At 27.0% G+C, this 27,385-nt stretch overlaps 1 protein-coding gene across 1 annotated transcript; it reads left to right on the forward strand.

Annotated features, from left to right (window-relative positions):
- The first annotated feature begins 922 nt into the window (after positions 1-922).
- On the forward strand, positions 923-27,171 carry LOC135932034 (protein lin-28 homolog). Its single transcript, XM_065469376.1, has 5 exons — positions 923-989; positions 24,014-24,111; positions 25,787-25,959; positions 26,081-26,306; positions 26,998-27,171. The coding sequence occupies exons 1-5, from the start codon at positions 980-982 to the stop codon at positions 27,169-27,171; spliced, it is 681 nt and encodes a 226-aa protein (XP_065325448.1). The 5' UTR covers positions 923-979.
- Positions 27,172-27,385: the final 214 nt, after the last annotated feature.

The raw sequence follows: 27,385 nt of genomic DNA on the forward strand, positions 1-27,385 counted from the left end.
AATGTTTAGTAAAAAAAAATATTTACAAAAAAATATATAAATAAATAAAAAAATTAGAAATATTTTTATAAAATGTGCTCCATCATGCAGGTCAAAATATCTTTTTCTCTTTGTAATAAATTTATATTTTTTGTTCGAAAATAAAAAATATGAAATATAATAAATAGCACCCCCTCCCTCTACCCTCCCGCACTGATAATTTTATTTATTTTTACATAAATAATAATTATTTTTTTTAAATATAAAAATGTAGAGAAAAAGTGCATGATTTTATAAAAAAATTTGCCATCATTCTTTCTTCCGGGATTATACTTTAAATTTAATGAATCGTTGAAAATAAAAATAAAATTTATAAATAAATCAATAAAAAAAAAAATTTTTTTTTAACGTAAATTTATTATCCTAAATATATATTTACTACATATTATTTTTATATTTAAAGACTTGTATAATTTGAGCTTGTAAATCAATATGAGCAAATTTATTATCTGAAGAAATTCTTTAAAAAATTATTCATTCTCCAGCGATCAAATCAGACAGGTTTTAATGAATTAATTTTTGAGAAAAGATAAGCTAAAACTGTAACCTTTTTTTAAAGATATAATTAGGATTATTTTTGATAAATTTTTTCTAATTTTGTATTCATAACTAATTTTAATCTTAAAAAATATAAATAAATCCAAAAAAATTTTTTTAGATGGAGGATAACTTTAAAATTAATAAATTTGCCATTCATAAAATACAATTGAAAATGAAAAATATCGTTTGGGAATAAAATATTAATTTTTTTTAAAGTTAATAAATTGTTATTGACCCCTAAAAATAGAATATTTATAAATCAACATATTTATTATAAATTTATATTATGAATTTGTAATAAAATAACAGGATATATTTTTTTAAAAAAATAAATATATGTTGAAGAGAATTCATTCCATGGTTCAAAGATTTTATTCTTCCTTTCAAAATATAACAGACAATGTCAACAGGTAAACAATATTAGTTAATTTTAAATTTTATCAATAGTGCCATCTCATTATCATTTATTTTCCAATTAGTGTTGTTAAACGGCTCGATTTGAGCCGATTTTTAACGCGAACTCAATATTTTAGCCAGAAAATGGCCTAAGCCTTGAGATTTCATTAATAAATATTTCAACTTTTGTGTCATCTGAACAAAATTTTCATGCTTGCGTTATCAGTGAGAATAGCAATTTCTGGATAATATTGAAGTAGCCTTTTTAAAATCGGCTCTACCCAAGCCTTTTAACAACACTAGTTTTTCCATATTTCTTTATAAATTATAAACGACTCAAAGGTTAAAGGCAAAATTATATACAATACATAAAGGTATTCTAAGCATACCTGAATATATCAGTAAAATAAGATTTTAAAGTTTTAAAAAACTCAAAAAATGATCTAAAGTTAAAATAACACAAACACATGGCCGCTAATAAACATTTTTGGGGAAGAGGTGGGGATGGAAATTTTTATTAACTTAGTGATATTTAGGAGAACATGCAAATTTCCAAAGAACGTTAGGGGATTTCCAGTTACCCCCTCCCCGGTTACTCCTCTGTTAGAATATAAAAATTAAATTATTAGCCTATTTTTATAATAGATATTTACAGTGTTAACATGCAAAATAAGAAATAATTATTAATTAGATATTTTTTATATGATTACATTATTATCATTTGTCATCTTGTTTAACAGTAATAGTGGGTGGTAGTCAACAAAATAACTTTTTAAAATTGAGTAAAATTTTTTACAAAAAAAATATTTAAAATTACTGTTATCAACCTTTAGGGTAGTCTTTTAGGAATGCTATATATTTTATGACACTCTAATTATAAATACACTGATTTTTTTTATTTGAAAAAAATTCACCAAAATAATCCTTTTTTTTTAAAAAAAACACCTTCACATAATTTATTATTTTAACAAATAGTACCTTTAATAAGGAGAGTTTTGTCTAGAATGAATACACTTTAACAAAAATAAAAATAATGAGATTTTCGGACGACTATTTTTAAAATAAATTAAACTCTATATGTAAGTTGATTATTTAATGTGTTTTTTATACATCAAAATTTTGAAGTTCTAGCAATGCGAGGCTGATCCTTAACTAAGCTCATATTAACATTTAGTTTAACCCTGCTGTCACAGTTAGCAGGAATTCGCCGCGAAATATACAAAATAACACAAACGTAAATTCGCGCTAACTGTGAATGTAGGGTAAAGGAGGGATCCGAATCGAATCTGAACCGAGCAATTAAACCGGTATTTTATATCTAAACCTACCCTGAACCATCTAAAAATTTCTTCAGCCCAACCTGAACTAAACCCTAAAATGGTTATGAACCATTTTAAACTTTTTTTTATATTCCAACTGTTTTAAAAATATACCAAACAATCTTGACTGGCCGGTCAGGATGAGTGCGCCATTTTTTATTATAGTTAATATTGTTTTGTTATTAGGTAATATATATATAAGGATAAGATAAGAAATACATATATACTGGGAAGTTTAAATTAAAACAAAGATCATGTTGAGCAGACTTATGGACATAAAATGAGAAGGTCCTAAAAACTTTATAGGAAATAAGGTTAAGAGTTTAAAAGTGATGGTTAAACGAAAGAGAGAAAGGCCAGAACTCCAATGCACCCACAAAGTTAAAGCCAAATCACTAAATATAAATTGAATAAATGTATTGTGTGAATAAAATAAAATGGAAATTGTATGTGCAATACAATAATAAAAAAATTGATCCATATCGACTAGATATATCACGACGACACTTATCAGTCACTCATTTGATAACTCGACACTTAATCACAAGATTTTAATGACTCATTTATCTTTTTTAAAAAAAAAAAAAATATATAAAAGGTATAATTATTTTAAATAAGAAATATTGTCGCGCGATAAAGTGTCTCCAAACCGCTATATTTAGAATTCAGTTTTTAGAAGTTCAAATCGAGCCTATAATTTTTACGAATCAAACCCTTAACCCGTTATTTTTTTAATCTAAACCTAAACAATATTTACGGTTCGATCCCTGGTTTAAAGTCATAAATTTTTAATATATATCTAAATCTTTCCAACGTCAATTAGCTTTTATATCTCCTCTATGGCTACCTGTTTCTTTCTACAACAAACGGTTTACCCTTCATTCGTAGTTAGCGCGAATTTTACAAAATATGCTGTAATTTTATATACTGCCGCGAATTCGCGCTAACTGAATGCAGGGTTATAAATAGATCAATTTGTGTTTGATATTTGTAGTATATGTAATTAGATATAATTTATTTAATTTTGGGGGTAATTTAAGTATATTATTTGTAGATTTAGTATTTAAAACTCATAAAATACAATGAATTAATGCATATTTATAAATTTTCAAATAGTATTAAAGCTTGAAATTAAAAAAAAAATATTTCAAAATTTTAATGCCCGATGTGGCATATTATAGCTTTACGAAAAATCAGAGATTTGCCAAGCCTTACCTAATTTTTATATATGAATTGTTCTGCTGGGCCCAAATTTATTTGTGTATATAAATTGCCCGTCCTGTTAAACTCGATATAAAAAATTTTAATTTTTGCAGCCTGGCCCGTCTGGGCTTTGCAGATCTCTAATATATATCACAGACGGCTAGGCTTAAATTTTTTTTGGAAATACCCGTGCCGGCCGTATATTTTAAATGTAATATATTTTAAAAAAAATCCTGTCCGGGCCATAAAAATGGTAAATCTGCAGGTCTCTGTTATATCAATCTATGGAAAAAAAAATCAAATTGATTTAAATCTTTATATCATTGAAAAATTAATGTTTTGAGTTCAATTATATTCTAAAAGATAGAGAATCATATCCATTGAATGTTTTTATATTTAATTTTTAACATTGTAATATTTTATCCATCGTCTTTAATAGTTTTTTAAAATATTTCGATGTGGTCTTGGTTTTAGCTATATTTGATTTTAATACTTTAACAATGGTTTTGAGACAGTGGAACTAGTTAAACGGTTCGATTTAGCCAATTTTTTAATTTTTATTTTCGCCAAAAATAATATTATGCAAGCATCGAGATTTCGTTAATAGATGTCCAAACCTTTCTGCCATCTATGAGCAAAATCTCCAAGGTTGGATAATATTTTTTGGCTAAAATATTGACTAGCCATTTTTAAAAATTAAGCCTTTTAGCATAACACTAATTTTAATACAAGTATGACCATGTTTTCGAAGTGGAACAATAGTGGATGAACAAGCTTTTTAAAATTAATAGATTCATCTAAACTAATTAAACTTTAAGAAGTATTAACTCATTTATTTCAATAGTATGTTACGTTTTCTTATTCTGTGTCATAAACTTAGTTGTTTCTAGAAAGATATAGCAAGTAGTGATCTGCATCGGGCCTAATTTTTCAAGCCCGGCCCGAAATTATTTTTAGAAAAGTGTTGCCGGCCCGGCCCGAACCCAAAATTTTTTAAAAAGTTTTGCCGGCCCGAACCCGAAATTTTTTTAAAAAGTTTTGCCGGCCCGAACCCGAAATTTTTTTTAAAAAAAAATTTACCTACCCAGCCCGGCTCAAATTTATTTAAATATAGAAATTAATCTTTATAATTACTCAAAATAAAAGACATTTGTTATATATCGTTTAGTTTCAATAAATAAAATCAAATATTTTTATTTTACATAAAAAATTCAATATAAAATTGATAAATTTAGATATATTTAAAAAAATTTCCAAGGTCCGACCCGACCCGAATTTTTTTTAAAATATTAGGCCCGGCCCGAACCCGATTATTTTAAATAGAATTAGGCCCGAGTCTGGCCCGAAGCCCGTTTGGGCCGGGCTGGGTACTGGCCAGGCTTAACTTTGCAGATCTCTAATAACAAGTCCTTTTCAATCCATGATCATTTTTTTTCTCATTGCATTATTTTCTAATTCATTTTATTTCATTATGCGGTGTCCTAAATGTCAAAAATCGATTTGCAAACTTTTGAAACTATCGAAAAAGAAGAAATAAGCATTTTATTTAAATATAACAATAACAATATGCCCAAAATATAAAATTTTAAAAATTTAACATACGATTTTATTAAAACTTCTGAAAGTTTTAAATTTCGAATTTATTTAAAAAGATTTTATTTACGACCCCCTTAAAAAATTAATACCTCTAAAATTAATTTATTATGGAATTAATTAAACACCTCAAATTTTATTTTAATATGATAAATTATATAATAAGAATCAAAATTTTAATTTAAGATTTATAAATTAATATTAAAATTTTGGCTCGTGTGAAAATTGAATAATTAAAGTAAATAAATCATAATTTAAACTATAAATAAATAACTCATAAATATATTATTAATGGTATGGAATTTTTATTATTGATTATTAGATAACTAGTAAATAGCCCGTCAAAAATGACAGGGAATGAAAATTTTCTTCTAACTTTTATGCATGTTACCTGTTATTTGAAAATAATATCCAATTTTTATTCTTCTTACCTCCTCATCCCTTCAGGCCAGGTATAATCCATTAAAACTAAGTGCTATGGTTTGAGTAATAATAAATTTAAAGCATTTACTTAATACCAATATTAAAATATTACTGATTACTTATACCTAATTTAATATTTAAAAAAATTTCCAGGCAAAGTCCAAAGCCATATTAATTATGAAAATTCTTCCAAGCCCAATGAAAGATCATAATAATTTTGGTAGTTGAGAACTTAAATAAAATATTTAAATAATCAATAATGAATTTAAAAATACAATCAAAATTCAGATTTTCATGGGCCTTGGTTTTTTGATCAGGTCAAGCCCAGGCCTGCAAAAAAATTTGTTTTGGGCCAATGTCTGATCTATAATTAATAATAAAAAAATTCTCAAGCGTTTAAGCTCATAATAATTTTGAAAAATTTTCCCCAAGCCCAGCCCAATATAATTTATAAAAATATTTTTCAAGCCCAGCCCAACCCATAATAATTTTATAAAAAAATTTTCTCAAACCTGGCTAACTGATAGTAATTTTCCAAGCCTGGAGATAGGTAAATCTCTAAAACCCATATTTATTTTTTAGTCTATTTTAACCTAGCTCACTCCAACGAAGGCCAACCCATTAAGACTAAGAGTGAATACTATTTTTTTGAATAAAAATATATTTAAATTAGATTTTACCTGAGGGCCATATAAATATTCTGTGTTAAATATTACACCTATGCCTAATATTAAAAAAATTCCCAAGCCAGGTCCTCGCACTTGGTTTTCTCAAACCCGCAAAAGACCATAATAATTTTGATAGTTGAGGACTGAAATAAAATATATAAAAAGTCACAATGCATTTAAAAATACAATCAGAATATGAAAGTTGCATGGGCCTTGGTTTTTGATCAGCCTTGCCATGTTTTCAAAAGAAATTTTCATGCCAATTTCTAGTCCATATTTAAAATTAAAAAATTTACAGGAATCTTAGACTATAATAATTATGAAAAATGTTTCTCAAACTATGTCCAAGTCCATATTAATGGTGAAAAATATTTCCCAAGCCCAGGAAAACCCAAATAATTTATTTGATCCAGAAAAATAGGTCTGATGTAAAGGGCTTATAAGAATTAAATCTCTCTAATTTCAAAATTATAATCAAATGAAGGGTAAATTTTTGATTTACCTATGATTCTACTGGTGAGCTCCTGGTATTTATATGAAATTCATGAATACATATTAAAGTACCATTCTGAAAATATGTTCATCCTAATTTAAATTTTAAACAAACCATTTTAAATTTTGATATTTTCAATATATGCTCACAGTACATTGCAACAATTTTTGTTTTACTCTTAAATTTTAATATTTATATAAAATTTATTAATTAAGTATATTCAATACCATACACACAAACTAAATAATTACCCTTCAACACATGGTTTTTTGATCAGTTCTGGCTGTCTACAAAAAAAATTTCAGACCAATCTATAACCCATATTTAAAATTCAAAAATCTTAAAGCACCTCAATTTTAAATTTTATTCAATATGATTTCCATCACATTTTTAAATTTTGATATTTCTAATACAGCTCACAGTAAACATTGAACAATTTTACCTCTTTTACTCTTAAATTTTAATATTTATATAAAATTTATTAATAAAGTATATTTAATACCATACACACAAACTAAATAATTACCCTTCAACATCTATATAATTAATATTTTAAATTATATAATCAACTGAAGATTCAACCCGACCCCCTTCGATTTTTAAATTTATATGATGGTAGTATATACACTAACTAGTAAATATATAAAATTTTAATTCTCAACTCAGCTTACTTCGTGAGATATGGCCATCTTTAGAAACGCGAAAATTCCAAAATACACTATATTTAATTTTAAATATCTCAAAAAGTAATTAAGCTAAGGACATGATTTAAATTTTATTAAATAGCTCTTTAATATGACATAAGAAATATTTTTGTGAAAAAAAGTCTATTACCAAAAACCAGAAATAGAAAACGAAATGGCTATAAAATAAGAATTGCTCTTTTTTTTTCTTTTAAATTTTTTTTACAGATAGACATTATACTTCTTAATATCTGTACAAAATTCTAGATTGGGACGAGTACTGGGTCAATAATTATTACACTTTAAATATAAGTAGTATGGCTTAAATCCTATATTATACCAAATATAGAGTAATTATTTTTTTTTAAAGTGGGCAATATATGTGAATAATAGCATTAAAACTAAAATCCTAAAAAATCTTATTATTTTGCATTTTTTAAATGTTAAAAAACTCAAAACAACATTCAACAAATTGTATTGTATTATTTTAAATATAACGCAAAACGCCTAAATTTGGAGGCATTATAAGGAATAAATAATAAGATTTTGTATAAGGTAATAAAGTAACAACTATGATAATAAAAAGTGAGCTCAATAATCTTTTCACCCCAACCTAAAGATTATATTCGTCCCAAATTTCTTCTTAAATGCGAGATTTGACCTGGCAACTCTGTGAGTGAATGATGAAGTTTATTTTTCATTGCCAGACAATTAATTATTATTGTGATCTTCAGAAATATATTTTCATTTTAAAGATTATTTTAATCTAATTATAATTAATTAAAATAAAATAATTATATTTGGCATAAAGTCAATATTCAAAATTAATTCCAACAGCAACAGTCGTCATTTTTATTGATTAATTTTACATAGCCATATTTCTAAAAAATAAATTTATTTATTAATTTAAAAAAATTATATTTTAAATGTCTACAATTCCTGTAAAGTGCTGCAACCAATTTCGAATAAAATCTCATTCAGTACGTCGATCTTATAGGTGTTTTATAGTGGATGATACAAGTGAATTCTAGCTTATCAATTAATCAAAAATTTGTAGTTCTTGCCGGAAAAAATTTAAAAAATATTTAACAAATCCCATCTTACCTTTTACTTCTACGATCCCTATCACATTACCTTCTATTAATTTTAAGTAAATTATAATTGGTGGTAAATTAGATAAGTTAACTGCAAACCAGCATAACTTTCCATTTCCTCCTTTAAAAGATTATAAACATTACATTGCACGAAGTCTATGCAATCCACCTCAGCCTTGCTGTTACTTGAGGAAATTCCAAATGTGTCCCGGCACTTTGGAACTCTACACTTATTGTTTGATAATAATGCCATAGATTATATAACATTTAAACAATGGTTGGCAGCTGACTGTACTACACTCGAAACTTTAACAAAGTCCGCCAACGAATTTGTGGAGTATTTGATTGAAAAATTAAATATTTTAATTCCTCGGAACAATCTTCATTTTTTAAGCCATTAAAATCGAATTTGAAGGATGGGGAATATCTAATATCCGATTTTGCAGAAAACTACACTTTTGTAGTTTAAGATCAGGCTCAGGGTTTCCATTGGACTAATAATAGGCAACACTTCATCCATTTATGATTTATTACCGCGAAGGCGATATCATCAAACATTTAAGTTACGTGATTTGTCTCAAACACAATACTTGTTCCTTTCATTTATTTCAAATAAAATTAATTCTATTCTTGAAAGAAAGATTTGATAAGATTTCAATAATATTTTATTTTTCTAATGGAGCTGTCACCCAGTATGAAAACAAAAAAAACTTTGTAAACCTCTACAACCATTATAATGATTTTGGAATCAAGGCAGAATGGTATTTTTTTGCAACTGCACATGGCAAAACTCCTTGCGATAGTTTAGGGGCAATTATTAAGAGACTGGCGGCTAGAGCAAGCCTGAAACGTCCTCATGAAAATCCTATAATAACTCCTATTAACTTATATAATTATGCGAGAATCAATATCCCGGGAATTAAATATACATTTGTTAGCAACGTAGGATATTTAAGAATGGAAATCAATCTTGAAAATAGATTTTTAATGGCCAAACGTTAATATGTTTATTAAAATATTAATTTCCCATTAATTAGCTAAATAAAGTTATAAATATTTTAACAATTATTTTCCTTCTAAAATAAAATAGCTAAACTTATGTGCTAAATATGACACAATGTCTACTAGTGATCTGCATAGGGCCTAATTTTTCTAACACGGCCAGAAAGATTTATAAAATATATCCGGCCCGATCCCAAACGAATTTTCTTATTTGTTTCCTAAATTACCATACATTTAGTATAATATCGGATTTAAGCTATACTACTTATATTTAAAGTGTAATAATTTTTGGCCCAATACTCGTCCCAATCTAGGATTTTGTACAAATATTAAGAAATATAATGTTTATTTGTAAAAAAAATTTAAAAGAAAAAAAAGAGCAATTTTTATTTTATAGCCATTTCCGGTTTTTGGTAATAGACTTTTTTTCACAAAAATATTTTTTATGTCATATTAAAGAGCTATTTAATAAAATTTAAATCATGTCTTTGGCGTAATTACATTTTGAGATATTTAAAATTAAATATAGTGTATTTTGGAATTTCCGCGTTTCTAAAGATGGCCATATCTCATGAAGTAAGCTGAGTTGAGAATTAAAATTTTATATTTTTACTAGTTAGTGTATATACTACCATCATACAAATTTTTAAAAAAATCGAAGGGGGTCGGGTTGAGAATCGACTTTTTTTGGTTGATTTAATATGGAATACAACATATATATATAATTAATATTTTAAATTTATTTATATTCAAGTTGGTGCATGCGGTAAAGCATATGCCTTTGAAACGGGAGGCTCGAGTTCGAATCGGGGATGGCAAAAAAAAATTTTAAAAAAATAATTAACATTACACTATATAGTCTCCTTAAATTTTAAATACATTATGGAGATACGAAAACGATCATCATGTGATTATGGAGATTATATATATTAGATTACCAACTGTTAATGTTACTTTTAAAAATAACTATAGCTACAACTACCTACCCAAAAATTTTGCTCCTCCACTAATTAGATATTGCTTAAAAAACAGCGCGCTATAACTATTAAATTTTAAATGTAGCCTAGATATTTTAATGGCTACTTTTAAAATTATGTTTAAATTTTTTTCCCTTAATTATGGGCGAATAAATAAAATACTGCCACAATTATGTATTTTTTTATAATCATAAATTAAATTTTTATTCCAATTTGAAATATAATAATATCACATAATAAAGTATTAGATATACTATTTAATTTAATTTGTATATTTTGTATTTGCTTTTAAGAGAAGATGTTTCTCAAAGTTTTCATCTGCAATTAACACCTTTTTTTCACAAAAAAAACATTCTTTGCCAGATCGAATAATCTCTCTACATGAGAAATATTATATTTAATGAAATGTGTTTTTAAAATAGGTAACTCTTTTATTATTGTGAGATCCTGTATGGATGATCTTAAAAAATTTGTTTAAGATATTCAATATTATTTATTATCATTGTTTCTTTTTAGCTTTCACCTTTTCTGGTGATAAGTTCCTCTCTCTTTCAACTTTATTACTCATACTATCTATTTTTTATATTTCTGATCGATTCCATTTGGATCTCCCACCAGAGTATCGCAATCGAGGGTCTCACACTATCAATATCGACAGATATCACACGCATTCCTAGTGTTGTTAAACGGCTCGTTTTGAGCCGATTTTTTAAAACGGCCAACTCAATATTTTATCCAAAAAAATTATGCCTAGTCCTTTGCTGCTTCTATTAGCAACATCTTCAGGCTTGCATAATATTTTTCTGGATGGAATAATGACGAGCCGTTAACAACACTACGTATTCTCACACCAAAGTATCAATATCGACAGATATCCTACCGGAGTACACCGGAGTATTCTTATCGATTACATTGTAAGCTTGATCTCCCACCTGAGTATCGTTATCAAGTCCATTGTAGCTTGGTATACATTGTGCTTGAACGGCTCCCGAGGTCACCATTATCCTAGCAATGGCCAAGAGATCTTTATCATCCTTGAATGACCCACGAGTTCAGCTGGCCATCTTATTTGGTTTATTGAACAAGTATCCTAGCACCCGGCTGTCCAAGCCTGTCGGTGACAGGGGTGACATTTCTCAGCTCAGAAAATCATCTTATAATATGTCTCTACACATCCGTCATCGGAAAAACCAAATTTTTAGCTCCTTACCAGAATTGAACCTGGGACTTTCGGTTTACAAGCATACATCATACACCACTAGACCACCCATGATCAAAAAATTCAAGAACACGAGATTTTCTCTTTTTTAAAGTTGAATTTGAAGATGACAATATATATAATTCATGAAGCAAATCTACGGATAAGTTTAAGATCCTTAATGATTGAGTCCATCTCTAGTCTCAACCATGCCCAATTTTAAAAATTGGCAAGAGCATAGCAGCAATTATATTTTAATCATTATATATATCTTAAAATCTAAATTAAAAAATAAAACTTTTTTATGGAACAAAAGATTGGCAGTATTCGAAACCATATCAATTTCGGGATAGTTGAGATGTGGGCAGGGATCCCAGCCGTAACGAGTATCGGTTCAGGTTCGGATAAAAATAAAGGTTCAGGTTCGGTTCGCAAAAAATAAAAATATCGGTTCGGTTCGAACCTCTAAAACCCGGTTTGAACGCTTTTATATTCAAACCTACATTAGAATAATGTATAGGGAAAAAAAAATTTTATTTCATAATTAAAATAAAAAACACATACATAAAACCTTCTTTTTTTATTAATTGTACATTAATTTATAAATATAACAAATAAATATCAATGATTAATGAACAATTACTTAAATTTTTTTTATTAAATCGCATAATTAATATATTTTCAAAATTCGTCTCACTTAAATTACATCTATAAAGAGATATATAAATTTAATTGTTGAAAAATATTTTTCCTCACTAACTTGGGTAGCCAGCACTGCCAGTATGATATCAGATTTGATGTGTCATTTATAATACTATATGTAAATAATTTATATATTGGAATTAATTTTTCTCTAGGCATATAATTTATAGGCTTAAAATATTTAAAAAATGTTGTAAAATGGCAATATACAAAAGTTTATAAAAATTATGACTTACACTTATCAATCAAATGTAATCTTTAAAACAATTCGAATATAATTAAAATTTTTGCAATATACTAGTAATAACTTACACATTATTTTATAAGCATATAATTATGAAAATCGAACCGGTTCAGAGGCATTTTAGCGGTTCGGTTCAGGTTCGGCTAGAAATTTTTTAGCGGTGTAGGTTCGGTTTAGGTGGTAAAAAATACCGTTTAGCGGTTTAATGGTTCGGTTTAGGTTCGGTTTGTATCCCTGATTGTGGGGGCTTAAAAACCTTGGACATGTAGATTTCTTCTTGGAGAATATCGAGAGCATTGACTAAAAGTTTTAATAATTTAGCAGATATAGACATTTGAATTTAACTGACAGAATAGAATAATCGAGATTAGTTAAAATTAAACTTAAATATTTCCCGGAGCGTGTTCTACAATTTCTATCTCAAACTCCCTTTGATTTGCCTTTTCCTATATAAAATATATAAATTAAATCCATAATTTATGATTACGGAAAAGATTTCATCTTCCAAAATTAAATAAATGAATTGATAGAAGTGAACGGGCGGACTGGCGATGCCGCTGCCATATGAAATGATAATCCCATATTTTATTTTAAAAATTGCATATCAAAGCATACTTCTCCGTTTAATGACGATTTCCAGGTTTACCTAGGATGGCCGGTTTTTTCTCTGATTTAATCATTAGGAAATTTTGTAGCGAGGTTTTTACAATTGAATACCCTTCCCTGACATCAATCCCTCTATTTGTGGTATTTTAAACCCCATCTAGGAGACGGTGATCCTTTCTAGACCCCGACCACAGGGAACCTTTTTAGACCTCCATTAGCCGCCGAAAGACGTTATCACTCCCCCGCCACGAGAAGGCTGAAGGTAGGATTTTGGGTGGATATCAATCAAATCATACTAATTGAACATAAAAACACACTTATTACAATTGCGCATAATATATTACACATAAAATAATATTAATTTCACATATAAATTATTACTTATTGCACTAAAAACACACTTATTACAATTGCGCATATAGTAAAATATATATTACACATAAAATAATATTAATTGCACTTATAAAATTATTACTTATTGCACTAAAATATAAATACAATTCATCATATTGCACATAGTATAAGACTTATTGATATTGCAAATATAGTTTCCCAAATAGAATTTGAATTAGCGTTTATATAATTTTTAAGCTAATAAATCTCGATTTAACTTTCAGCCTTGGTCAAATAAACACATATTCGAGTTCTATTTGTATCAACAATTCTTTTTCAACTGGCATCAAAAAAAATGCTTTTAAGTATTGTGCCATATTTGCCTAGCTTATTTTTATAATTTTAAATTTACTAGATTCTTTCACAATTTACTAATATGTTAACAAAAAATAGATTTATGTAAGCAGTTATGTGCAGAGTTGAGCAGAAAGTTACAAATAGCGTTACGTTACATAACATAACATCCATTTTAAAAATACAACGAAAAGGTTCTATAACCATTATATTTGTTTGTGTAACTTAAGATAACGTTTGATTTCGTCACCTTTATAACATTTTACTATTTTTTTAATATATAAATAATTTTTTTAATACATAAATATATTTTTTTAAATATATATTAAATAATAAATGTAATGTCTGATTGTATTCGTCAACAGAAAACAAGGGAATTCAATAGAACTGCAAATAGGATTTCTTCAATTTCCTGATTGTGGGATTTAGTTATGTATCTTTTTTATTTTCTTAAAAAATGACAGCCATTGAAAAGTTATTATTTCAGCATAGGAGGACTTATTTTGGTAAAAGATAATTTTTTACAATTGTGTAAATAATTTAAAAACATTATCACTTTTTTATTTTAACTAGGGCTGTGCGGCCGATATTAAATATCGGATCTGATCATCACCGATATTTCGCGTTTTCCAAAAATATCGTATCGGGTGCAAAACTTTTTTAAAATAATTTCGGGCAGGGCCGGGCTTGAGATAAAAATTTGATTCTAGATGAATTAGCCAAATCTCAGAGAAAAGTAGACCTGTAATAAACCGATCCGATCTTTTTACTATTCTTTTTTTTTTGTTATTTTATGTTATGTATATTTATTTCACATTATTTTAATATTTTCTAAATAATTTTCTTTCAAACAATACAAATGCACAACAACCCCCTAAATTTTATTAATTTTTTAAAGGTTTTTTTATAGAAATAAAAAGGAACACCAGAGTTTATTTCTTTTTAAATAATAACACTAATTTTATTATTTATACTTTAAATAAAAGAATTTTTTTAAATATGGTATCTATTATGGAAATATTTTATAAAAGACAAAGATAATTTTTCAAAATGCGTTATCTGCGGAATTCTAATTTCACGAAAAGGAATAATGAGAAATTCATTGATACTACTATTAAGTTAAGTTTACTATAAGATATTTATTTCTTTTTTGGTTTCAAATTAATACAAAAATTAAAAAAGTTAATAGCCAAGAAAAATATAAAAAAGTGAAGTATTTTTTTATAAACAATATCTAATAAAAATGATTGACATTATATATAAAATATATGTATAACATTATTTTTAACTAATTAAAACAACTACCAATATCCGTAAACATTTAAAGCGATTCCATTAGAAGAGCTAATACAAAAAGAACGAAATATATGAGAAAAATGAATCAAATTTTTTAAAATAAGAGACCTGCTGAAAGTCAGCAATATCAGCCATTCTTAATAAAACTAATATTTGGAAAAATTCTGATCCTAAATCTATAATAATTTCTAAATTTATAAGGGAAGTGATAGCCTATGACCACCAACCGATTTCTATCTTGAAGGATGTCGGCTTTAAAAGGTTTTACATCATTTATGTCCAAATTATAAAATTCCCAATAGAAAAGAGTTATTCCGGATATATATGAAAAACTCTTCAAAATAATACAAGAAATTTTGGTTGAAGATCCTTATTTTTCCTTTACCCTAGATATATGGACTAGACATTTCGATCCCGATTCTCTAACATGCCACTATATAAACCAAAACTTTAAACAAATTAATAGAGATTTAAATGTTAAAACTTTTAATGAGTCGCATACAGCAATAAATATTGCTCAACTTTTAGATGAAATGATTAATTATTGGGGTATAAAAAAACAAAATACATCTAATCATTAGAGATAATGCACCCAATATATCTTTGGACATAAAAAACGAGAAATTTCAAGGATTTCTTGTTTTGCCCATAGTTTGCAATTGGTTGCACGGGCAGCAATTTTATCACAGAGATGCATTATTGACATGCTTGCCTGGGTTAGAAAAATAGTAGGCCACTTATTCTTCTATTTCACAAAATAGTCTAAAAGAAATCCAAATTTGATTAGGTCTAACTAGACACAAATTAATCCAGGAGGTGCCGACCCGTTAGGATTCTACCTATTACATGCTCTAACAATTGATAGAACAAAAAAGCACTTACAGCTGTTCATTATCATAATCCTAATTTGGGAAATCTCTCATTATATGAGTGGGAATTAGCAGAAAAGGTAATTGATTTTCAATTTATAAGCATCTCTTAAATAAAATTATCATTTTTTTAATGTTATGTGGAACATTTTCTCATTGTCATTACCTAAGTTAACAATAAAATCTAAATTTATTTTAAAAAATATAAAACCTGACGAATCCCTTTTTTTGACGTTGAACATTATTATCACCTTTAATAAAAGACTTACATGCAGTCCTGAGCTTTTCAATATATGAAATGTCTTTTGGTAAAGAGAAATCCTTAATACGAGGATAATATAATGTTGCAATAAGATAATTGTCATCATCATAAGTATCAAAAAACCGAGTTGTTAATTGATTATTAATTGTATCCTCATGGTCTGCACACCTCTATCTGTGTCTCCATTAATCATTAATTTACTTTTCAGAATTTCAACAAAGGGTATAACATTGCTAATTGAATGATTCTTTACTTATTTCTTTTGTTACCCTCTGAATTTGTTCCAGAACATCAATTACCTTTTCTGCTGATTTCCAATAATGAGAGGTTTTCCAAATTAAACTCATCGATAATGAACAGCTGTACAGCCCTTTTTTGTTCTATCAATCGTTCGAGCATGTAATGGGTAGAATCCGAACGGGTCGGCACGTCTTGGATTAATTTGTGTCTAGTGTTAGACTTAATCGAATTTGGATTTCTTTTAGACTATTTTGTGAAATAGAAGAATCAATGGCTTACTATTTTTCTTACCCAGGCAAGCATGTCCACTATATGCAAAACAGGAAACGCTTTGAAATTCCCCGTTTTTCATGGCCAAAGTTATATTGGGTGCATTATCTCTAATGAGGTATATTTTATTTTTTATACCCCAATAATTAAACATTTCATCTAAAATTTGAGCAATAATTGCTGTATGCGACTCATTAAATGTTTTAACATTTAAAACTATTAATTTGTTTAAAGTTTTGGTTTTTATAGTGGCATGTTAATGAGATATGAAAATCACCACCTGAATTTTTAGTCCATATATCTAGGGTAAAGGAAAAATAAGAATCTTCAACCAAAATTTTTTTAAGAATTATTTTGAAGAGTTTTTCATATATATCCGGAATAACTCCTTACGAAAAATATTTTCTATTGGGAATTTTATAATTTGGACATAAATGATGTAAAACCTTTTAAAGCCGACATCCTCCAAGATAGAAATCGGTTGGTGGTCATAGGCTATCACCTCCCTTATAGATTTAGAAATTATTATAGATTTAGGATCAGAATTTTTCCAAATATTAGTTTTATTAAGAATGGCTGATATTGTTGGCTAACTTTCAGCAGGGCTCTTATTTTAAAATATTTGATTTATTTTTTCTAATATTTCTCGTTCTTTTGTATTAGCTCTTCGAATGCTGTTTAAAGGAGTCTCTTTAAATGTTTACAGATATTGGTTTTATTAAAATTTCTCATTATTCCTCCCCATGAAATTAGAATTCCGCAGATTACGCATTTTGCAAAATTATTTTTGTCTTTTATATAATATTTCCATAATTTAGATACCATATTTTAAAAAATTCTTTTATTTAAAATATAAATAATAAAATTGGCGTTATTATTTAAAAAGATTTAAAATAAATAAAATTTTAGGGGTTGTTGTGCATTTGCATTGTTTAAAAGAAAATTATTTAGAAAATATTATAATAATGTGAAATAAATATACATAACATAAAATAATAATAAAAAAAAAAGTAAAAAGATCGGTTTTTTATAAGTATCGGCCCGATCCGATAATTAATTTCTGTACAGTCCTAAATAACATAAATAATTATTCATTACAATGCATATTTACCAATCCCATATAGCCCTTTTAACAAATTTGAAAGACTAAACAGGAACAAAAATGATTTTATTTGAAAAATTAGTCCTTTGTTAAACGAATGTTTTAAATTGATAAATTTTTTTTATTAAATTAGACAGTAACATATTAATAAATTAGTTTTCGTTTCTTTATTATACTACTTTTTATTTTAGATTTTACAGAAAATGAATCATTAAATTCGATATCGCATTTTTCTATTTTTAATTATGTAACAAATAACTTTTTTGTAGCTGTTACATGTTATAAATAAAGATATCATAACCGTTAGCTTTTTTTTGAAGTGATGATGGTGACTTAGGTTATATTTCATAATGGTAATCAACCATTAACCTTTATAAAGTAACATGCCAACTCTGATTATGTGCATATCTTAGCATCAAAAATCTCATAGGTACATATTAAGCATTAATTACTTGTTGGAGTTATTATTATCTTGCAATATTTCAATATTTTTTATACTCTCTATTACAAATATATCATCAATATTATTTTCATTTAGCCTGACTATTAAATCTTTGTAAATAAGGGCAAATGAAGACAATTCATGTCGTAATTTGTCACTGAATACATTTTCTAATTGTGAAACTTTCTTCAAGGTCAGAAATATCTTAGATATTTATTTTACAAATATTGCTCATCATTATAAGCGCTTTATTCGCCAACAATCTTATGACTGTCAAACTATTTATAATTTGATCAATTGTTGGACTATATCCTTTAACAATATTTAATAGGATCTTCGAGCGTTCATATTCATCACTATACATCCTCCTTGTTAGACTTATTCGATTTTTATCACTTCATTTTGTATCCATATGTTATCTGACAGTTTTAAATCAAGAATATTTTTATTTAAATTTGTAGCCATTTTTAGATCTTTATTTCGAATGGATGAGAAGTTTATAAAGGATACATGGCATTTTTAATCATTTTTCAAGCTAATAAATTTATCATTTTTAGTGAAAATATAATGGGAGCCGCCCCATTATTTCGAAAAATCTAAAATTTAACGTTTTAAATTTTCTCAATTAAAGATTTAGTCAATGATAAGGTTGGTTTTTGCCATATAACCATCGGGAGTAAGCTCTCTTTATCATATAAATATCTAGTCTTTTTCATGTGCCCACCACCTTGTTTCATATATTTTTTGGAGACTTAGCAGCCTCTTTAGCCAGATATATTATTTACGCCAAGATCAACTGCTGTCTTATACTATATATTTCCAAACTAATAGTTTGCTACCTATTTTTCTTTTTAAAATTAAATTTCTAATTTTACCTAGAATAGCAATAATAACTTATTAATCGTTTTCTTTGACATAAAATTATAGAGAATTTCTTCCATTGGATTTTGGTTCATCGAGAATTTTAGCTTTCCTTTTCTACTTTGGCTCCTAAAAATACCAAGAATAGCCTTTTCTAAATGGTATCTAATCGTTTTATCATTTTTTGTTATGACTTTTTATATCATCTCAAGGAAATTCCAATGATTTTATTATAATTTCAAAATTGATAAGTGTTTCATTGTGATCTGATCCGCTGTAGGATTTGTTTTCCTAACAACTGTATTATCTCAAATATGCATATTATTATTATGGATATTATTGCATTTATCATTTTAAAGCTAATTGAATTCTTTATATGAATATGATAAGAAAAAAATTACAAAAATCGACATTTTCTCGTGGCCTCATGGGCAAAATGTTCACTTGGTTATGGCCAGTTCGCCACTGGAATTGAAGCGATTTGTTGAAATAATTTTAATTTTTTAAAATATTTCCATTTTATTTAAATAAAATTCATTTTATTCATCATTTTTTAAAATATTAATTAATATTTTTTAAAAGTAGCTAAATTAGTATCTAATGTTTAACTATAGCAAAAGACCAATTTTTTTATACCAGTCCCCAAAAACTTATATAACTGGGATTCGAATTCTTCTAATTTTATATCAACGAGAGGGAGATTTTTAATGTTGAAGAGTCTGATTTGACCGGAAATGTATTTCAGCGTGTAGAATACTTACCCTCCTACCATATAAAATAAATTTCAGACAAATTTTGCGATGAAATTTATGTGATTTATATAAAAACGGATATTAATTAAGAATATTTTAGTAGATCTGGGCAAAAGAAATTCGTAGTTTGCTCTATTCATATTGGATTGCATTTCCGGTCAAATCAAATTTTTTTAAATTTAAAAGTGGCCCTCAGTAAATGAATTAAAATTGAAAGATTCAGAATCCAAATGGATTCATATATCTCATAAAAAAGAAGGAAAAGAAAGTGCTTACTTTTAATATATTTTTCCCTAATTTTTAGTTTTTTAAAAAATGAAGCAAAAATAATCTAAAATAATATACGATCAATGCAGGATTTATTGATAATACTGATTTAATTTATAGTTATTTTAAAAAACTATTTCCAGCTTAGGCTCATACCCGAATATAAAAAAAAATCACGATTTTTGGACGAAAATAATTTTTTGGCATTGTAAACTAAAACTCTGTTTATTGGAATTTTTTTTAAAAAAAAACCTTCATTTTTCTGCGTTTTATATTTACTTGATATGAATGATTTCTCGTGGGTAGTGTTGTAAAACGGCTCGTTTTGAGCCGATTTTTTAAAACGGCTAACTCAATATTTTAGCCAGAAAAATATTGCCTAAACCTCGAGATTTTGCTAATAGATGTCCAAACCTTTGTTCTTTCTACAGACAAAATTTTCAGGCTTGCGTAATATTATTCTATATAAAATATTGAGTTAGCCATTTTTAAAAATCGGCTCAAAACGAGCCGTTTAACAACACTACTCGTGGGTGTAGGACCAAAGTTGTTGATTTCTTAATCTGCGCTGAACAAAGCTTGGAAATAAAAAAAATTTTTAAAATCCGTAAAATTTTGACCTCTGCAGATCTCTGTTCTATTTTAAACAATATTATATAAATATATGAAATTGTATTTAATATAGCGCCCTCTATGTTTGATTTTTTTATTCGCAAGATGATATGGCAAATTAAATAAAAATTTAAATTCCTATTTCCTCTAGTTAGCGCAAAATATTATGATTTTGTTTTACCGAATACGCGCAATGATAGAAAATTTGAAGTGCTACAAAATAATTTCAAGTAATTTCGCTAAAAAACGTCAGATTGGACTTTGGTCCAAATCCGGATATGTTTGACTAAAAGTTTTAAGTTTTTTAAAATTTTTATACTATATCAAATTTTATTCTTATAAAAAGGTCATTCGATCATTAAGTGATTTGTCATGAATGAACCATTCCATTGTTTAATTATTAATACCGGGTATGTTATTCATTGTTCGAATATGATATGTCCAATGATTTTTTGCAATACATCCAAGGATTTTGTGGCTGAAAATAGCATTTTTAAAAGATTTTTTGAGGTTGATATTTGAAATATTTTTTAAATTCTTTTGCCATGATTTTTTCATATTTTTTCCCAAATTACACATAGCATTGACTATTCACTTAAGTATACTTGGGTATCTTTTATTATGGTTCTATCTAACCTCATTAGGATCCTTTTTAATAGAGCAGTATAACAAAATGATTATTTCTATAATATATTAAATTTGAACCTTTATACTTTTTACCTCTATATCTTAAAGGTAGATAAATGAAAAGCACATCCGTGTCTTAAAATATTTCCTAAATCAGAATTTATACAAATAGTATTCATTTCGAATATCTTCTATGCATTATACATAACTATGCTTGTAAGAGCGCAATTAAATATAATTTTGTTTTAATATTAAATTAAAGTGTATATCTTTCATGTATTTAACTCTTAGCTTACCAGACAGACAAATATAGCACCAATACCATTGGGGGTCCATTGGACCAGTTATATAAAATATATACTTTTCACTTTTTATTTCACATTATTAACATTTGGCATTCTAAGAAACAACAGGAATTACCACAGGGGGTTCATTGAACCAGTTATATAAAATTTTATACTTTTCACGATTTATTTTACATTATTATATATGGTATTCTAAGAAACAACAGGGATGACTACCCTTGAGAAATTATATTCTTGAACAGTAAATCGGGTTAGATTTGGATTTCTACGAATAATATTTTAAGTCATTTTACTGCTTTCTGAAAACGGTTTTAAAATTTAAATATCATTCATTTCCATCTTTTGGATACTAAGAATTTAATTTGATCTCTATACGCGAGGAGAGAATCATCAAAACTTTCTAAGAGTTTATATGACACACAGCCTGATATAGCTCATTTATATGAGTTGAATCGAGTTGACAATCAGAATTGGCATCTTCCTACAAAAATTGATCTATTTAAGGCTGTGTTCTAACCCATTTTAAAAAACTTCAAAACTTTTGCAAATTTTAATGACAGAAATTCATAATTCTAACATTATGCTTTGGACATTTTTTTAAAATATTTTTATATTTAAAATAGCTTATATATTTATTTTCACGGCCTAATGAAATATAAATTTAAAAAAATTATAGAAATATTTACCTATTTATTTTTGTGGATAAAATATAGTTAGGCAAATCAAATAATTTCGATTGCATAAGGTTAATGAAAATAAATAAAATAATTTATATTGTAAAGATTTCGTGGATTTTTCATTAAATGACACAGTAGACAAAAATACTGGAATTTTCAAAGGGTGGGGAATAACTTTCTTACTTATATATGCATCTATTAAATAAGTAATATCGGTTTTTAACTTTAATCGATACAAATTTATTTAGTTTATACAACTCTTCAATTCCGTAAATATAAAAACGAGAGAAAAAAATTATATTTTATTTGGGGCATTATTAACAAATATTTGTTTTATATTCTAAAAATGATAAATATTTAGGAGTAGAAAAAGGTAAATGATTATTATTTATTTTAGGCGTTTTTAACGCCAGATATATGACCTCATGCATTCGAATAAAATTTTTAGAACAGGACACCTTCTAAAAGGCACAGTTTTCTCTTTCAAATAAATTTTTTTTAAAATGTTATTCTTATCAACAAAAAATTACATAGATAATATCAATTTATGCATAGCACAGCGGACCCATTTGGGTAGCAGTAGAAATCACCATTTTGCTCATTTTCCCGATAGAATTCTTGAATAAATATTTGTGCGATTTTTTAATATATTACGGATACATTAATAAAATGGGGTACAAGAGAATGAAACGGAAAGTTTTTATAAGCAATTAAATATGACAAATGGGATTCAGTTCGTAAGCAAAGGGTTAAGTAAAAATATAAAGGTATTTATATTTAATATAATTAAAGATAACATATTCCCACGTTGACAGATTTGGTCATATATATCTTTTTAAAAAAATCTGATTTATATATAAAAATAATCCGATTTTTTAACTTATAAAAAGCGGATAAACGTATATTATAAAAAAATTGAACAAAAATATTGAATAATTATCTATTTTATATTAATAAATAAATTATTTGTTATCTTATAGGCTTCGTCCTTATAGAAATATACAAAATAAAAATAACTCTTTTCTTTTGAATCAATATTTTATCCTGTTAATTAGCACAGACTCTAGATTTTGGAAAATCTTTCATTAAATTATTTTAAAAAATGGGTGTAAAAATTTCTTTACAACAGTTGTGGTTGAGAACTTCTATATTTCATAAAAGTATACCGGTGGAATGTTATTTTTATACATGGGCGCATGCCCACTAGAGGATTGTTTACATATTCGGCCATGTCTTGAACCGGGAAACTTTAAGAAACAATTTTTAATTTATGCCTTCCAAAAATTATTCCGGACCGGAAAATTTGTACGTAATTATTTTAAAGACCGCCGTAACCTCTAGTGTGGGGTAAAATATATTATTCTCTTCTATTATAATTTGATTGAAATTTATCAATTATTTAATGCAATCCATAATATATAAGTCGGGGGCCTCAAAACTTAGTCAGAAAAAGAACCTGTCATAAATCACTTGATTTTCTGTAATAAATATTTATCTTTCTTTTGAAATTATATGATAATAAAGATATTAATATGATTTAATATTTTAAATACTCTTTTTTTAGGTATTCATAGAAAAGGCAAAGTGAAGTGGTTTAACGTTGTCAAAGGTTATGGGTTTATCATTCCCGACGATGGCGAGCCGGATATCTTTGTTCATCAAGTATAATCCCTAAAATATATATATATTTGTAGAAAATAATCATTAGCGAAGAAACCAGCATAAGGTGGCAAGTTTTACCTGACAACTTATCAGAAGATCAGCTCTGTTCCTATTTTTACCCGCCATCTTTTTGTCATTACCGTTAATAAATATCTTATCTTAGTGACGTTGCCTAGAGGGCAAACGTAATAAGTGCTCTCAGCAGAATTGGGATATCTGCACATACCCGTCCCATAGGAAAATTACGGGCTGTGTAACGGGTGTAAAAAATTTTCGGACCGGGCCAAAAAACTTCCTTTAAATATCTTGACTAGTCATGCAGATCTCTAGTTTTTATCCCTTGTTTTAGTACATCGACGGCCAATTTAATTTAAAAAAATTAGATATCCGATATTATAAAAAAAATCAAAATCTTGATTAAATTTATCGTCATCAAAACCATGGCTAATAAACTCTCAGTCAAGCAAAAAGGGGTTCGGGTTCAGTGAAAATACCATTATTAACAGGAACATTATATTTGGTTAATTATTCATTTACTTTGTAATCCCTACAATTATTGAATGTTGGATACAAGTTGAGAAAGATGGTTAAGTCCTCTCCTTTGTGATAAATCGAATCTTAATCTAATGACTTATTTAGGTTGACTATTTAAAAACTTTTGCAAATTTTTATAAAATCCTCTTAAATTTAATTTTTTTATAGAAATTATATTTTGGACATGCTTTTATTTTTATACTTCAAATAGCTTATTTATTTATTTTCATTAAAGTTTGTGAATTTAATATTTTATTATTTTGGACACAGCCTTAAGAGAATTTCTTTGGGGGAGAGTCATCAGCAAAACTGGAATATATAATAGTCATGCAAAATCGGTTATTTTTAGTCCGGTGGAGTATTGTAAATCTACAATATTGTAAAATCACTACTGTATTGATAATATATGACCGAACCTCAACTTTTAAGAATAAAATCTAAAATATAATTTACAAATCTGAATAGACATTTATAGATGAATCGACTATTATAGATTAACACATCACAAAATTTTATAGATTCTCATTCAATCAATAAAGGTACATTTAATATGTTTGAATTCATAATATCATTATAAAACTTTGAATCAACATTTATTTTATAGAGCACATCACAAAATTTTAATTTTATAGATTAATCATCACAAAATTTTATAGATTTCTCATTCAATCAATAAGGTACATATAATTTATTTAAATTCATAATATCATTTATAAAACTTTGAATCAACACTTATAGAGCCACAAAATAATAAATATTTTACAATTTTAATGGCTACCAATGTATTTGAAGAGATGAAAACATCTCTTAAAAATTAATACGTTATTGATTCTACAATACAAAAATATCACTACGGTATAATCTACAATGATAATATCAATACGATATTGATTTTACAATCCACCTGCCAAACCTCATAGATAAACAAACTTTTAGCCCATCTTTGTCTCGAATTTATAATATAAAGTGGTATTAATATTTGGATCGACACTATCACATAAGTATAGCGTTTGTAGCATAGTCGTCATCATACTATTTTTTTAGGTCTGAACCGGGTCTGCAGGTCTTTGTTTAGAGTATCGATTTAAAATGTAAAAATTAATGACAGATCATAATTGAATAAATTATGAATATTTTTTAGAACGTGATAAAGATGGACGGATTCAGGAGTTTGGAAGAGAACGAGGAAGTTGAATTCGAGTCCCACAACACGGATAAAGGTATAGAGGCAACCGTGGTCACCGGACCGAATGGCCAAAACTGCAAGGGAAGCTTGAGAAGACCAACGCCCAAGCGAAGATTTCAGCGTATAAAGTAAGTAGAAAATAATTGATAATTTGTTTTGTTTTTGAAAATATAAATTTGTCCTATAATTAAAGGGTTAAAAAAAACTCATTCACGAATTTATTTACAATATACTATTCAACAAAAACAGATGTTACAATTGTGGCCGTTTTTCCGATCACATAGCTGTAAAGTGCCCCTTTCCCCCACCCTTGACTGCCCCTCATGAGGAAATTCACCTCAAAGCATCCTCTCCAGTTAAATTGTGTTACCAATGCAAATCCGATCAACATTTAATCAAAGATTGCCCGAATATAACCAGCGCTCCTACCTCTTCTACACCCACTAAAAATGCAGCCACCGGGGGGAAATTTCAAGTTAATTGAAAATCAATAAAGTGTTAGGGTCGATAATGTTTAGAATATTTGATTATTATGATTACAAGTTATTCGCTTATTATCCTTACTAGAAAAAAGATTTATTCATATCGGAATATCAATTGTACTGCATTTTTTTGTCAAGATATGCATTGATTTTTCTAAAAGCGCAGTAACTTTGGAAATGAAATATATTATTTGACAGTAAAAATGCATAATAATTTAATATTGTTTGTTTGTTTTTCTATATCATCGCTTGATTATTATAGGGTTCTATCTCCACTTATCAATTTTCCAAGATTGAGTCCATTTTAAAATTGTCATGCTTAGACGAAAATTAAGAATATTAGATTTTAAAAAAATAAATTTTAGGTAAACTACTATGATAAATTAAATTTTTATAAAATTGGGCATCAAAGTGATAGAAGTAAAAGACATCAGAGTGTTTTTAAAGAAAAATAAAAATTAGTGATTATATAGAATTACCACAATTTACTTGATTCGATATTTGTTATATATAGCCTCATCCTGGTGCACTTTCTTATAGTGCTGTTTTTTTAAATGTTAAAAGATAGGATATAATATTCTTGCCAAAGTTTTAAAAGTAGCGTTTGAAGAAATGAATCAAGCTGGAAAATATATCAAAAATTAAATAATTGTCATTTAAAATGAATTTATAATTATCGCCCAGAAAAAACAAACTAACAAATTAACGAATGGGAATGCTTCCGCCAATACTTCGCCTCGTGACGTACCGTCTCAGGAAATCGAAGATTTACATCAAGCCAATGATTCCGAAATAATTTTAATGACGTCTTCTCTTACGATCGAAGTTAAGGATAATGGAAGTAATCAAGAGGAATAATACGAAACATAAAACTTCCTATTCATCCAAAATCAAATAATATTTTACTATAATGTCATCCATTAAAAAATTTTAAGCAAAATAGAAAAAAATACATAAAATTAAATTAAAACAAATCAAAAATTATTTAGGAATATATTATATTTTTTAGATCAATTTATCAACCAATATTAAATATGGTTTGATTTTTAGTTAAATATAAAAAACATTTATT

Source organism: Gordionus sp. m RMFG-2023, chromosome 1, assembly GCF_954871325.1.
Source record: "Gordionus sp. m RMFG-2023 chromosome 1, tfGorSpeb1-WG-v2, whole genome shotgun sequence".
Taxonomy (NCBI): domain Eukaryota; kingdom Metazoa; phylum Nematomorpha; class Gordioida; order Chordodea; family Parachordodidae; genus Gordionus; species Gordionus sp. m RMFG-2023.

Coding starts and splice junctions, on each gene's coding strand:
- LOC135932034 (XM_065469376.1), top strand. Junction 24,112..25,786: donor CGGATATCTTTGTTCATCAA/GTATAATCCCTA, acceptor AATATTTTTTAG/AACGTGATAAAGATGGACGG. Junction 26,307..26,997: donor CCACCGGGGGGAAATTTCAA/GTTAATTGAAAA, acceptor ATTATCGCCCAG/AAAAAACAAACTAACAAATT.